General features: G+C 35.0%; 1 protein-coding gene across 2 annotated transcripts in view; it reads left to right on the forward strand.

Moving 5' to 3' along the window:
• Gpc5 (glypican 5) overlaps positions 1-16,532 on the forward strand; it is a 1,306,099-nt gene that overhangs the window by 850,157 nt on the left and 439,410 nt on the right. The window contains exon 8 of one of the 2 annotated variants that reach the window (XM_033760931.1): positions 1,539-1,574. The exons of the other annotated variant lie outside the window; for it this stretch is intronic. Coding sequence (XP_033616822.1) covers positions 1,539-1,540 — 2 coding nt within the window. The 3' untranslated portion in view covers positions 1,541-1,574. Of the gene's footprint in view, positions 1-1,538; positions 1,575-16,532 lie in introns of those variants that run through there. 2 annotated transcript variants of the gene reach the window in all.

The raw sequence follows: 16,532 nt of genomic DNA on the forward strand, positions 1-16,532 counted from the left end.
ATATATATATATATATATATATGAATTTGTTTATTCATTTGTAGATCTTGCCTCTTTTTTATTGGAGTTAGAAGTGCTTCTTTCCAAAATGTTTCTAGTGTGTAGACAATGATGGTACAATACTGTTATTATACTATACTGATAGAGACTGGAAGTGAAGACAAATTTTAAAGACACTAGAAATGAAATTTATGATTATGGATTAAAGGAGTCCTTAGTCTTTTAAAGTTGTGAGCACAGAGAAGCTGTTACTAACCCCACTAAGTCTCTCGAAATGGAAGAAAATATGTTTGACAATTTATGGCAAGATTTACTTCTGTTAAGAGAGAAACTGAAGAAGACAATTTCAGTCGCTTTGTTTCAGTTATAAAGGAGGGTTATATGTCCTTCTTTTGAGAGCACCCACCAGCGATTCTTCCTTCCCCTCTGGAAAGTCCAGTACATAATTCATCCTTCCAGAGAGATGGGTTTTGATGGTCCTTCAATTTCTTTTCTCACCAGGAACCCAAGTGTAAGAACTGTAAGACCTTGAGAACTCATGGAAATATTTTCCTAAGGTCAAAAATCCATTACCTGAGTCTTACTTTTCCTTTCAAGTTTAAAAGAAAAAGTTGTGTTGCTAGGAGTGAAAGCATATAGAAATTTCCTTAGTTTGTTGACTAATATACCTCAAATTCAGATTTTTATAACATTTAGGTTCTTATCTTTCCTGTCAAGGAGCCAGACTTATCTTTGCATCTTATGCAACTAGAAATTTTGGACGATTATATTTAAATAAAATAATATTTTTCATATATTGAGAAAACAGGTACAGCAGAGAAAAATCAAAGAATCAAGGTAAGACCTACAAGTACGTCATTTTGTTGCCTGCAGTTTCCAGGTCATGGCAGAAAAGAGGAAACATCAATAGACCATAGTCCTGAGGAGCTAAGGTGCCAAAACCAGAGTTCATTGAGGCCAAGATAGTGAAAATTCATGGAATATAATTCCAGAGAGGAAAAAATTATGTAGGGAGGGAGAACTCTGAAGATAGAGAATGGTATATCTTTAGAGTTCTTAGATCTCTAGAGTTCTCAGCACCTCAGGTCTCTGGCTCAGTACTGATTTGCACCTATATGAGAAGTAACTCCCCCAAATGGGGAGAGAGTGCTAAGAAAGTAAAAGAACAATTTCCACAGGACTAGAAATGGTTTCTAGTCCCAGGATCGAGAATGGAAAGCTTAAAATACTTGGATTGCTGAATAGACTTAAGGGGAATGTAGCTTGCCAATGTGTTACAGTAGCTCTAGACTAAAGGTATCAATGTTTCAATGAAACTGAAGAGCAGGCTTTGAGAGCATCCATTTGACTTCAAATAGCTTAACTGCATGTCAGAAAAAAGCTTATCATCCCTTGCAAAGACATCAAAACCCAGGAACAGACAGCCCAGCATTCAATCATGAGCATGCATCCAAGAAAAAGAAATGCTGTAAACGATGCTGGAATTGGTAGACAAGGATGCACAAAAACTGATCGTAATTATCCTCCATATGTTCCAGAGAATAGAAAGGAGCCTGCTTGGGATTAGAGAAGAAATGGAATATTTACAGAAGAAACGGAGAAATATTTCATTAAGCGTATATACATTTGGAACTTGAATGACCAGCTATACTGTATTTCAGAAGAAACTAAAATTGAAATTCAGAGAAGTGCACAGGCAACATTTTGCAACTGTATCCCACAGGGTCTCCAAGAACATATGTCAGTATTTCAGCAATTGGAAAAGCTGAATTCAGAGGGATGCAAGAGTGACACTCTGCAAAGAGGCCTACAGGGATTACTGGAGTATGTTCTGATCCAGCCTTTGCTTACTGCTGGGGAGCACAACGCTTATTACATACAGAGTTAAGGATTCAGTGTTTTCTAAAGGCATTCTAGAGATACAAAACTGGTCTTGAGTTTTTTTTTTTTAACTATAGCAAGATGTGAGCTTTGTTATAGAATAATATTTTCCTACTTTTAATAAATTACAGAAGTCTTCAAGTTTAGATGTTGTCATTATGTACATTCCCAAAATTTAACATTGATTTGTTTGGAGTATATTTTCATCTTGCCCATTAAGGATTTAGCATTGGCCTGAAGTAAGTTTATAACAGTCTTACTTTAAATGCAATGCCTCCACTCATCTCCCAAACTTCATCAACCCTGAGAAAAAGGAATAGGTAATTGGTGCTCTGCAGATTTTTGTATATAGTTTAAAAAGATTTCCTTAAATTTTTTTTCACAGAAGCCTATCTATAGATGAATAATGATGTAAAACACAGGTCTTGTATCAGTAGATGCATAATAAACATTTTAGACAACAAATTAAACTTTGTAATGATACTTTTAAAATAATATATGTAGTAGCATGATTCTCTGTTTTGCAATTCCTGCCAGATTCTCTGCTCTGCGATTCCGTCTCTCATCTGAGAAATATTCCACTTTAAAGTTTTTCTTAATTTGTTTTTCATTTGCCTAGTGGCTCAGAACCTTACAGAAATGTATGCCTCGTGCAAAACTTTTACTGACAGCAGCGAGCACAACCAAAAGCAAGGCACAATAAAGTTACCATTAGTTCATCAAGAGTTCTTTAATTCTTCACATCTGCACTAATAAATGTTATATCATTTTATAAGCATTTTAATTTTTAAGAGAGTATCTGAACAAATGTACTCAGATTTGTTTCCCGTATCTGACATTTCAACTTAAAGTTAAGGCCATGGGCTGGGGTGGGGATTTAGCTCTGAGATTCCACCTATCTCCTAAGCTCAAGGACCTGAGTTCAATCCCTGGTGCCAAAAAATTTTAAAAAAATAAGTTAAGGCCACCCACATTTGCATCTACTGCTATTCCATTAAATATTTGTCAGAGGATTACTGTGTAATACAGCCAACACTACATCACAAGGAAAATGTCACGTAGGCATCAATGCAAATTTTATTTTTTGATTGAATCTCTAGTGGCATTATTATTCAGACAGTGGTAATAGCACTTCAAGACTAGAGCACATATCATAGACATGAACACAATTTTGTTATTTGAAAATAAGATAGAGGATTTGGGAATTGATGTATTGCAGAAACACTTAATTTTCAGTTTACTTGGTATACTTTCAGCTTTACTGTTGTCTGGATTTATTTCACTTGAAAGCCTGGTTTGAACTTCTCTGTATTGAATCATCAGTGTACATCTGTCTTCAGACAGGACCGATGCATTGATAATCCATCTGTTACTCCGTCTCAAAGTCTATTTTAGTAAGGCATACAAAGAACAACCACACAATAGAGGAAAAAAAGGAATATTATATTAAAGAATCCGCCAGCAGAGAATTGGGAATACAGGCTATTTCCTTTTAATACAATGGACAGTGGTGTTTTCATAGCCAGGAGATTTCAACCATCCTACATTCATATTAATTTTTAAAGAATTTTGTGAATATCACAGGCAAATCTATTAATTTTAATAATATAATATTTTTGCTAAGAGATGATATTCTAGAAGATCATGGATTTCTTTTATGTATAATTGTTGCCACAAAGTTCTTTCATGAAAAGTTTTCACGAGGTGAATATTGTTATATGGATACATTTGTTAATATCTTCAACAGATAAAACATTTTTGTCATTTTACTTTTTGTCTGACCGAGCTCATTATTTTTATCTATGTTGTATTATTAATATTAGAAATCTGAGGTTGGTAAAAGATATATTTTATTCAATATACAACAATTTTAGTGATATTGCCATTTTTTCTTTTAAATTTTTTTTACTTCAGGTGTGGAGATCTCAAAATTCTAAACTTCCATCTTTATCTAATTGGTCTGACATGAAAAGTGAAAGATTTGAAAACATATTTTCCCATTTCTTCTCTAACTTGCTAGATGACAGTTTTTGAAAACCAGTTTCTTAGGATCTTAATGACCTAAAATGAAATAGAAAATTACTAGTACTGGAAATAAGGGCTGTGGCTATGAAAGGAATTAAAAGATTTTCTTTGTTCTGGAGTTGATAAATCAGTTAGGCTTGTATGTATGCTTCGTACTAAAACATTCATGTTTCAAAAATAAAGATTCATACTATCACCAATAAGCTGAAAGCCATTCTTTTTAGCCTAAGAAATACAATTCTAAAGATTATATTTTAAATTTACAAATTACATATTGAAATGTCATTTTAAAAACTTGGCCTGATTATGAAGTTTGTGATAGTAATTGCATATCTTATGTGTAGGTTTTAATTCAAACTACTTTAGGACATAATATATTTTTTTCAAAGGGCAGGAATCTGACTATGTTCATTAGAGCCAGATCTGCCCTATTTTGAATTAAGGTCTTCTTTTGGTTTGCTAGAGAAAAGCAGTTACTAGATTTCTGGTAATATTTTATATCTAGGAGAAGAAAAAACTGCCTTTAATTGTTACCATTGAGCATGGAGCTATTGTAGTACATTGTCTATGCCCTGTCTCACTGGTATTTGTCACAGTCAAATTTAAATTTACACTCACTAAACAAATTCAAGATAATACTCAGTGAACACTTACTACTTGCAAGATGCTGGGTTAGGCCTGGGATGAGATAATGAGATACTGTCTCTCCCCTCACAAAGACTATGATCAGTTAAAAAAGGTAAGGCAATTACACATTAGATGTGAATATGATAATTATATTGCTGCATCTTAGAGTTGCGTTCAGTGCTTTAATTGTTGCTATATACCCTTTGAGGCCCAGCATAGTATATTGAACAGGGAGTGTTTTCAACAATCAAAGCCAGAATGAATGAAATTGTGGAGATGGGTACTACGAACTATTCCGGGAAAACCACTTTATGATCTTGAGCTATTTGCTCAGTGAATCGCAATAAAAATGAGTTAACACCAGTAATAACACCAAATCTCAGACCTTCCTGTTATAAAAATACTTGCAGTTTAATACATAATCACTAACCATTAACATTTCATTCCTTTAACTTTTGCCTGTGTTGCATTATACATAGTAATTAGAATTGATTTTTTATAGTATAATTTCATAAGGTTTCAAAATAAGAACTCTATTAAAAGTCAAAGAAGATTTATGATATACTTTCAAATATTATTTCTATAATTCTATAAAATAAAATAAAAATGTTGAATAAGTTCATGGAGTATAGAGCTCATGTATGTGTTTCCTATCAATGTTTAAAAGTAGGTTCTTTTTTTTTTTTCGGTACTGGGGATCGAACTTACGACCTTGTACTTGCAAGGCAGGCACAGCACCACTGAGCTAAATACCTGGGTCCTAAAGGCAGTTTATTTTTAAGATCTCTACAGTAAGTATGCTCTCCCAGATGGCTCTTTCTCCTCTCTCCAAATTAGTAAAACAGTGTTTTAAATTTAGAGATGGAAAAACACAATTATAGACAGTACATAGTCCTGTGTAATAATAGATCTGTATGATATGAATTTATATGTTTACTGTGCTGTACTTTTCATCATTGTTTTAGACTGTTCTCCTTCTGACCAAAAGTTACTGTAAAGCAGTACGCTGTGCTGGCACCTTCAGCAGCCTCATTCTCATGTTGACCACAACTCTGAATTGCATTATAGGTTACTTGTGCTTGATTTAATCTCATGCTGCTTTGTTCATCATGACTCTGAGAGAAATAGGATACACACACACACACACACACACACAGACACACTCACACATGCACTTTGTAATTTGGTAAAGGGGATTTGGAAATGAAATTAAGGTTATTATCTTGTATTTTAATTTTATACAATATATATAATATATTAGGCACATAATGGGCTGTGCCATCTGGGTTTCTATAAGTATAGTACATGATAGTCACCCAACAAAATTGCTTAACAATGCATTTGTCAGAATGTGTTTAAATGACATATGACTTTACAGGTATGTATGTACTCTACTATCGTGTGAATATGGAAAATTCAGCTGAAGTCCAGAAATAAAATTGATTAAAACAAACTCAAGTAACTTGTATATAGGAACAGCTGTAAGGCCAATGCTTGATGGACATTTATTTAGGAAAATTATTTAAACTGTGTTTACTTCAAGCTCATTATGACAGTATTTGATTTTTAAACCTGTGAATTTCAGAGAGAGAGGACTACATTTTTCATCTACTAAACTCTGATAGTGTTTATTTTCCATAAAGTGATCAATATTTGTAGCTTCTAAATTGTAAAATGCACAGGGAACTATTACCTTGGAATTATTGTCAGATGGATTAAGCAAGCCTATTATGAAAGCAGATTGATTCCTTAATGTGAGCTGGAAACTCCACCCACCTAATTTTCTTCTAAAAAGAGACAGTAGTGGTGTGCTTTAAATATTGGAAGATAAAAAGAAACAGAAAAAATACATATATAAATTAATTCTGCCTAACCTTCTCCTAAATGGGAAATTAAAGATAAAAATTAACTCAGACAGTACTAAACATTATTGAAAAATAACGTCCATTTATCCCTGAAATATTTAGAAGTTTTTTATTGTTTTAGCAGACAGGTATTATATGTAGTGTATCCAATATATCAATATTTTCCCCTAAGAGTTTAGTTTCCCACAAAATATACACTAGATCATTAGTTTGCAATATTTTTCCCATTAAGTTAATTGGTACATTTAAAGCAAACAATACAGTTACATCCGTCATTGGAATCTTGTACCTTTACATGGTGTATCTTGGTTCTTACTTTTTCCCCATTCCGCAGCCCTCCCTTCACCCACCTTCACCCTTCCCTATTTACAAAGACTTTGTTTTCATTTCTTGTTTTTTTATGTTTTCTTTCCCTTTATTTCCTTTCCCCTCCCCTTCCCACTTCCCCTTTAGCCATTTTCTTCCTATTTCACACTACCAATTATGCCATTTGAACCTTATTTATACTTTTAGTTTTTCACACCAGAGAAACTATTCAGTATTTACTCAAGTATATCCTATTTGTTTCACTTAAGAGTATAGCCTCAATGTGCATCCATTTAGCTATAAATGTCTAGTTTCTCATTATGGCTGAGTAGTACTCCATGTCATAGCAAAACCACATCTTCTTTATCCAGTCTCCAGGTGATGGGCATTTGGGTTGTTTCCAGGTTTTAGCTATTACAAATTGTGCTGCTATAAACATGGGTGCATATATATCACTGTGGTATGATTCTTTTGGATACCCAGCAGAGGGATGGCTGCATCAAATGGAACCTCTAGTCCCAGCTCTTTGAGGTATCTCCATATTGATTTCCATAGTGGTTGAACCAGTCTGCACTCCCACCCACAGTGGAGAAGTGTTCCTTTCTCCCCACAACCCCACCAGCATTTGTTATTGTTTTCTTGAGAGCAGACATTCTTTCTGGGATAAGGTAGAGTCTCACTGTTGTTTTCATCTGCATCTTTCAAATGACTAGTGAAGTTGAACATTTTTTCATATATTTATTTGCTGCTTTTACTTGTTTGTCTAAGGAATGTCTGTTCATTTCAGATGCCCATTTTTAATTGGGTCTTTACATTTGGGGGGGTCTGGGTTTTTTGAGTTCTTTATATAGTCTAGATAGTTTATAATATTTTTTGTTGTATACCAACCTATCAAACTTTCATTTCAGAATTCATTTTTTGTAAAGATATTGTTCTGGATTTAGCACTTTATTTTCCTGTCTTTTTTTGTGTGTGAGCAATTGTGAACAGCAGACATGGTCATATAACTTTGAGTCCCCTATTCTTCATCCCCTGGTTTTATTTCTGTGTATGTTACAATATATAGCAAAAATGGTTTGCAGTTATAATTAAGGTTATTCCAGGAACTGTTCTGTGTTATCTGGGGGACCCAGTGTAATTATGCAGGTTTATAAAAGTAGACCGAGAAAGCAGTTACAGACATTCCCAGAGTATCAGAAGGATGTAATAAAAGAGCTAGGAGAAGCTCAAAGAGATCCTGACAGTCTTCGCTGGCTTTGAAGATGGAGGTTAGACCATTAGCCGAGAAAAGGCATGTAACATCCACAAGCTGACAGGGATTTTCAGGTGGTGGGCAGCTAGGAAATTGCTACCTTAGTCCAATGATCATAAGCAGGTAAATTCTTCCAACCATATGATTGAGCAAGAATTGGTTTATGTCCTAGAATTTCCAGAAAACAATGCCAACCCACTGCAACCTTAATATCTGCCCTGAGACATCCTAAATAGAATGTCCAAAGGAGCCCTTCAGATTTTTGATCCACTGTAACTATGATAAGATAAATGAGTTTTGTTTTAAGTTGCTAAATTGATGTAATTATAGAATAATTGAAAATCTAATACGGTGAGCTTCAGCTTTAAGACACGATTATAAACTTTGAGCTTAAATTTATCTTCTGTGAAATAGAATATTCTATAATTTTCAAAATTTGAAAGCCTAAAAAGCTCATGTCCAAAGAAAAATGAAAAGCAATCCTCATCTTTCAAAAAATGTTGTCATTCTACCATAGATTTTTACTGTTTTCTGATATAAAAGGCTCTCCACAATTAAAAAGAATTCCACACGTAAAACTGCTATTAATTGCAATACATTTAAAGCATAATATAAATCAGATTATTTTCTTTCTTCCCCATCCCTTACTGAAAATTTTGACGTTAGAATCAACTGAATGCCGTATGTCATTATCTTTAACCTTGTTATTTTTCTGTTCTTCTAATAGGTGATCTTTATGCAGTGAAGAGATTAAGAGATAACCTATAAAGTAGAAATATTGAGTACTATGATCTTGTCTGAGAAATTAATCATTGTTAAATCTCATATTTAAGTATCTCAATTATCATTAAGGAAAGCCATGCGAATGTGGCAAACTGTTTTTTGTTTTTGTTGTTGGAGGTTCTAGCAATGGAACGCGGGTCCTTACGCGTGCTGGGCGCACGGTGGCTGTACCACTTAGCCGGGCATCCTCAGTCCTGAACTGGGTGTACTCAGTGGACACTTAGTTCGTATTTTTGGGCTCGCTTCATATTATAGACAAGGAAATAATTACCTCATGGTAATGCATTGCTCCTGCTTTAGGAATCTGTAGAATTTCTCATATTAATTATACCACATTGGAATAATTTGTAAGCAGAATATTTACACTGCTGACCTCACAATGTAAACAGTTAAGAAGCTTTATTTCCAGTCCAGAGCATTCTTTTGTCATGACTTGCTGTTCCGATAGACTTTTCCCTGTATCACAAAGTTTAGGTAGCAACACAATTGGCTACATTAGTGAGTGAATAACCAGAAATAATCCTAGTTTTACTGTATCAAAGTAGCACAAATATCTAGTGGAAAATATATTAAATATTTTAATAAAATAGGAAATACTTAATATATTTACTTATACTAATACACCCTACTTTTATTAAATTGTGTCACAGATTTCCTGTGATTGATATCACTGTTTCTCCTGAAGGAATATGTCAGGTTGTTTCTGTGCAAAGAAATGTTAGGCATAAATCACTGACTGGACCATTGAAACCAGTAAATCCTGCCAGCATCTAGCAACTGTCTCCCTCCTTACCTTCCTTCAAGGACTGTGAGGCCTCATATGAGAAACCCAGGACAAACTTTGGGGTCTTTGAGTCCAGACTTCTTAGGAAACTTGGTCTTCATATTCTGTTTTCTGATAGATGCCTTTTTCATGTTCTGTGAGTAAAAATCTCTTTCTGTCTATCTTACCAACACTCCTATGCCGACATGGCATGATCACCTCCTACAAGTCAGCGAGAGCCTCTTCCTGGCTACTGCGGCAACTCTGGTAGTTTCTGGACACTGAGATTTTCTACACTAGTTTCTCAAACTTAAATGTGCATACAAATCACCCAGGAAGATTCTTATTTGAAAGTATTCTTTTTTGAAAGTATTCTTTATTGAAAGTGTTCTGTTATTGAACATATCTCATTAAAAATATTCTTTTAAAGCATGGCATAAGGGTTGTAGAGGTAACTTATACATCATGAATTCAATGCTATTGAAAATTTCACAATAGGAAAATAACAATCAGCTTAAGCTTGTTTCATTTTACTTTTCCTAAAAGGGTTAAATCTCAACACAACTAAGCCAAAGTCACAATATTGTTCCTTCATCTGATCAGTAGTGAAGGAGGGAGAACAGTTAGTTTTATAGAACTGATAAATAGATCGTAATATGATTCATAATACTAGTAATATTTATAGTAATATGATTGGTGTAATGTCACTGGGTCTAGTTACTAAAATGCCATTTATATTTTGTTGCAATTATTCAATGATTCTATTAATATTATAGGATAATCTTTTGACCTTGTATTACAATCTTCCTACAAATGAATTACGTCTTCATTTCTATATGAATTTTGTTTATCTTAGTAACCCTTCTGAGACTATGCAAAGAGACTTGGTAAATTCTTCATTTAACAAAAAGAAAACATGACGTAAATTCAAACGTTGTGAAAAGGAGGGGAGGGAGAGAGAAAATAGAAAGAATTAAGATGTGTTATAGATTTGTATTAACTCTGTATGATGAATAGGATCATTATGCACTGCAAACACATACTAATAAAAGTCAAAAATAAATTCAATAAGGAAACTCACACTACCATAAATTAGTAGATCATCCGGAAGTAGACAAAACCTTCTTCTGTGAGTTTAGTTTCCTTATGAACTAACTATACTGTATCTTACTTTGAGTGACATTTAATGAATTGAGCTATCTCGATTTTTGTGCAGTTATAACAAAGCTAAGATCAGGACTGAGAAGCTCTGACTTATAGTATAAATATTTACACAAAAATCGATTTCAAACTGTCAGCATGATGTCATTGAACTCCTTGTCCATAAGACATGGCACGATCACCTCCTACAAATCAGCGAGAGCCTCTTCCTGGCTACTGCGTCAATTCTGGTAGTTTCTGTACACTGAGATTTTCTACACTAGTTTCTCAAACTTAAATGTGCAAACAAATCACCCAGGAATATTCTTATTTGAAATGCAGATTTTTGTTTGGCAGGGTTGGGACTTGAGATTGTGCACTATGAACAAGTTGGAAGATGATGCCAAATCAGCTAGTCTATAAATCATACTCAAAAGAAGTAATATGAATCTATAATATTGGTTCCAAAACTACAGCATGCATCAGAATGATCTTTAAACACAAATTTCTGGGCCACACTGCACCAGTGGAGTATCTGATGCAGTGTTTCTGCAGGGTCCAAGAACTGGCATTTCTAACAAGTGTCCAGGTGATATTAGAGATTCAGCTCCAGGGACTATACCTTGAGGACTATTGGTTCAGTGAAATCTCACAACCTCAAGGAAGTCAGGGCTTTAACATAAGGAACATATACAAAGAGAATAACTAAGGCTTTGAGTGGGTCTTTTGGTTCTTTTATTTCATCATGGTATTGTGAGCACAACCTGCCTTAGAGTCTTGTGCCATGGTTTTGTTGTTCTGTTTTTGTGAGGAATCACAATGATACTAAATAAATCATTTATTTGCCTTTGGGAATTTGAAGAGTACAATAAGGTGTTAAATAAACCAGTGGTATCAAAATAAAGATGCTCAATAAAATGCATCATTATGGAAATATGATTATGTGAGGATTGAATATGAAGAGATTAAAGAAATGATTGAGAAAAGTGGTGTTTTAAGATACTTAGAGAAATGATTGTACATTCTGTGGGAAATACCAGTCCTAATACGGAGTCACAGAGGGAAGATACAAAATTTCCTGGAGAAATTCACAAGGGGCATTGCAATTTAGAATGGAGAGGGCACACTAAAAAGTTCATTTCGGGAGGACAGAGTAGCCATTGTGAGACTGTGGCATTCTAATCAAATGTAATTGTGAGAACTATCGTAACTGTTATTTATACAACCATCAGATTTTCTTCTCCATGACAAAATGAAGACGTTATTAATGTGGAAATAAATTAAGACCACCAAAATATGAACAAGAGAGACTTATTTAAAGAGACTTAGTTGCCATCAGAAACTCAGAAGAAGCTGGAAGAATGGTGTGTGATAGAAAAGGGAAAGACTTCAAGTTCGTTAGATTACAGATTGATGTCAGGAAGAAGCAGGGAATAGCGTAATAGAAATAGTGCATGTTATTGGTTTGAGGAGTACAAATAACTCTCATTAGTTAGTTATAATTTGGAAGTTACGGCAAAAATCAGGCAGCTGATTACATATTCTACATATTATTTCAGTGGTGGTGAAGCTACAGAACACGTGCAACTGTGGGCTCTTTGTTAACCATTAAAGCTCTGAAGGCTTTGTCCTCACTGTGGGCTGATTGCTTCAGAAGTTGTGGGTCAGAGTTGTTATATCATGTATGGTCCCTTACACCCAGCCACTTATTCCCATCTTTGTACTAATCTTATTTGAAGGGGACCGATTGCTTAAGGGAAAAGAACATAGATCTGACCTTCACTACTTAGAAATTGTTCGATTATCTGCATAGTCAACTGTATTTTTAAGATCTTCATGATGTTTTTGTTGTTGGAGCATGATGAAAATTACGTATCTTCTGAGTGAATCACGGCACAGAAATTTAATGTTCTAGATATAACACAATGAATAGAACAAATGACAAAAATAATAATAAACACTCTCTGTAAGTTGCTTGAGAACCAGTTTCCCCACTTGCCCAATCCAGACCAAGAGAGCATACCAAGAAAATAAATGTAATCATCCCTCAGTGTCTGGAAATTACCGAACTGATTTCAGGGCGCCCTCTTTTAGCCTCTCCCCAAATCCTTGGACATTCAAGTGCCTTATGTAAAATGATGTGGTATTTGCATATAAAAAGAAGATCCTCTAACTCATTCTGTACATACGCGTAATACAATGTAAATGGCATGTAGCTAGCTTCATCTTGTGTTGCTCGGGGGACAGCAGTAATAAAAGTCTACGCATTCAATGCTGATGCGATTTTCTTCCTCAATATTTCCCATCTGTTGTTGGTTGGCTCTACAAATGGGGACTCTGTGGTTACCACAGACCACAAAAGTCACCTTAGAGACACATGATGCTTTCTCCTTAGGACTTTAACTGCTTCATTGATAAAGATACAATAGAAAGTAGTAGCATGGTACAGACACAATCATGACTAACAAAAAATCTATAGCAATGAAATTGTCTGTCACTATTTATGACAAAGAATCAAGACTGATATTTATTACAACCAGGGCAGAAGGGATATTGTTAACAATTTTGTAAGAGGTATTCATAAATATCTTGTTCCTTCTATTGTATTATTTTCATCACTGGGGACATTGCTCTACCTATTACCATCTATAATAAATCAGTAATTCCTCAGCTTATGAGAGTTTAAATGGTGAATGTTGGCTTCAGTAGGAGTGTTTAGCCAGAGTGATTTTTAGAATCAAAATCTTTTGTACAGAAATTTTGTCTCACTCAGTTGGGTTGCTAAATCAGAATGAGTAACTGAAGTGATTGCTAAACAGACGAAATTTCTTGCATAGTTCTGAAGGCCAATGAGTTCAACATCAAGTGGCTGGTGGGTGGCTGCCGGTGAGGGCTCTATCTACTTCATCTGCTTCATACATGTAGTAGGTAGCCTATCAACCTACAAAGTAGGTAACTCCCAATATATTAACATGACCTAGTAGAGAGTGATAGAATTAGTTTGTGGATAGGAGGATACTCGTAAAGTCATTAGTGATTTGTCCAGGCATATGAAAGTTAGATCACCATCAGCTGTGATTTGGCATGGGCTCTTGGAAGAAACTGGTGAACCACAACGCTTTTATCATGGTGGTGGATCCATTGATAGATGTCCTATCTAGCATCAGAAATAGGGTTATCACTCCTATTTCTAATAGTCTAACAATGGTGTTGTGGTGAATACTTTAACCTAACAACATAATAAAGATTAAATAAAAGAAAGAGGCATTTACATGAACTAAGAGAGGTATTTAGAAAATAAAGGGTTTTTTGTTTGTTTGTTTGTTTTTTGTTTTTGCGGAACCAAGGATTGAACTTAGGACATCGTACTTGTGAGGCAGGTGGTGACCACTGAGCTAAATCCCCGGGCCCCAGAAATTATAAAGATTATTAATATCAGCAAAAAGATAAAATAGCATTATTGGTTTGACGTTTTGGTAGAAGGATGTCTGCTTTTAAAAAGTATTAGCTTGTTCTAAAGATTTTGGGTCAGTTCTCAGTTCTTAAAAGTGGAATACTAGTAAATCTATGAGAATTTTCGGTTTGATTTCCCTAAAGGATGTAGCCTCTGAGCTGGGAATTCTAAATTTCATAATAAATTGTAAAATGTGTAGCTCAGTGTTGACTCATTATTGTATTTATTGTTGCAGTGCCTGCTAATACAAACCTTCTAATGAGGCTGAAGATAAGCTTTTTGTTATCAAACACACAAAAATTTCTTGAACACAAAGAATCTGTTTAGATGATGCTATGGGATTGCAGCTTTAAACTAGTTGGTGATAACCTCCCTATGTATAGTAGATCTGCAAGTTACAACCTCGGTTAATTAGATTAATGGAAGACTCATCTACATCCTGTTTTCTATAGTGTATACCCAAGTAACTATCCAGATCACAGCTGTATTGACTTAGTTAAAATCAGCCTCCAGGAACCATTTGAGTTTGTAATTTAAGGGTCCACTCTATGTCATGCTGCGTGATTTCATTGAGAATTTAGATAATAGTCATTTAAAGTCACCTGGTGTCAATAAGCCTCTATTTAGGTTAACAGATATCATCTGAAGACTGTGCCGTATCTGTTCCATTCTTTACAAGATGTGGGACTAAAACTGACATTTGATAATAGATCTCTTTGATTCTTTGAGACATGTATTCTTTGAAGGTTTAGTTGGGATTCTGATGCTAGGAGAACTGTGCGTTTGACTTCATCTATTAGATCACGGTCTTTAGCTTCCACATCATCTCTTTTTGCACAGCTGTCTCACTCCTCCAGTACATAAAGTTGCATCACAACTTCCTTTGTTTGTTGTTCTTCTCTGATACCGGTTTTGGTGTAGGTGAAGGAGTCACTTTGTTTCCTAAGCATCCCCAGTTCACGTCATACTACAGAAGTGTGCCTGCTGTTTATGCGCAGGTTTATTTTATCTTCTTTGGCTAAGTGACAAATGCAACTGTGTGAAATAGTTCCTTTCACCTTGTCTAATTTACTCCAGGTGAAAAGAGTAATTAAATCAGTGATAGCATATTCTGCCTGACAAGCTTCAACATAGGTAGGATAGATAGGATCATAGGTAGGACCACTGGAAAGTGATGGGTAAGAAGAGGTGGCTTGCTGTTAGGAGGCGGCAACTGGCTGGAAGTGGCAGGTCACGGTTGGTGTGACCCGGAAGTGATACTGTATCTCCCTTCTGCTTCCTCCTTGGCTCTCTCTGCTTCTTGGATGTCATGATGCAAACAGCCGACTTCCATTGGGTGCTTCTACCATAACTTTCAGCTTTCTTTCCTTGAAATCAGCCAACTGTGAACCAAAATGGGAGCCAAAATAAACCTCTTTGCCTTAAATTGTGAGTGTCCAGTAGGTATTCTGTCTCAGCAAGAAGGAAAGTGACTAAGACACTGAGGAAAGAAATTCTTCTGTAGTTCCTCGGTCAAGTCCACCATGAAGATTAAGTCTCCAAACAGAATCAGTGCTCTTCTGTTCTCCTCTCATGTTGTGGGTGTGCTTGCTTTGCTGTGGTGCTCACAGGAAGTTTAATTACATTTTCTTTGTGTTCCCTGCAATACTGTGAGTCCCCTGAGGAGAAGGACAAGATTACTCTAGTGTCCAGTGAGTGTTTATTGAATTATATTTAAATTAGCACACCCTTCTGAGGATTGTTGGTTGGATTAGGTAGGCCTTGAATCACTGGATACACAAGGCAAAATAGTCGAAATACTAGAAGCAAAGGAATAAATTAATTATCTTTGTAATAGTACATGGGAATTATAAATAGGAAAGTCAACTAAATAATTTCCTTTTGCAGTTGTTTCACTACCTACCCATCTTTAGAATTCATAGTGGAAGTATTTATGATCAGTTACTTTGTGTCAGGCCTGCATAAAATGCTAAAATATGCTAGCCTAGGAAAAAGTAATCCTTTTATCTTTACACAAATTTCTTAGTCACAGGCATATGCTATTTTATTGTAACTTAACGATAATGACTAGATCCAATGATTAATGAATCTTGAAGCTCAGAGAAAACTTTCACTAAATGGCTTAAAACCCAGTTCTTACAAGATTCTAGCGTCTTCTTCATTCTATGAATTTTTAAAGTTTTTGAAAAAACTTACAATGATTTTTACTGCTGTTCATGTCACATTTTTCTTATTGTTAACCAATTTTAAAGTCTGCAGTTGTGTGTGCGTGTGTGTGTGTGTGCATTTGTGTGGATACATAGGTGCATAGGTATGAATATCAATTTACCTGTGAAATAAGATTTAAATATTTAAAAATAGTCTGATGTATGTGGACACATTTTTTTATTTCTAATGATTTAGTGATCAGTATCTGCCAGATATTCATTCTGTCAC

This window comes from Fukomys damarensis, unplaced genomic scaffold, assembly GCF_012274545.1.
Source record: "Fukomys damarensis isolate Sample0158 unplaced genomic scaffold, DMR_v1.0_HiC HiC_scaffold_6, whole genome shotgun sequence".
Classification (NCBI taxonomy): Eukaryota; Metazoa; Chordata; class Mammalia; order Rodentia; family Bathyergidae; genus Fukomys; species Fukomys damarensis.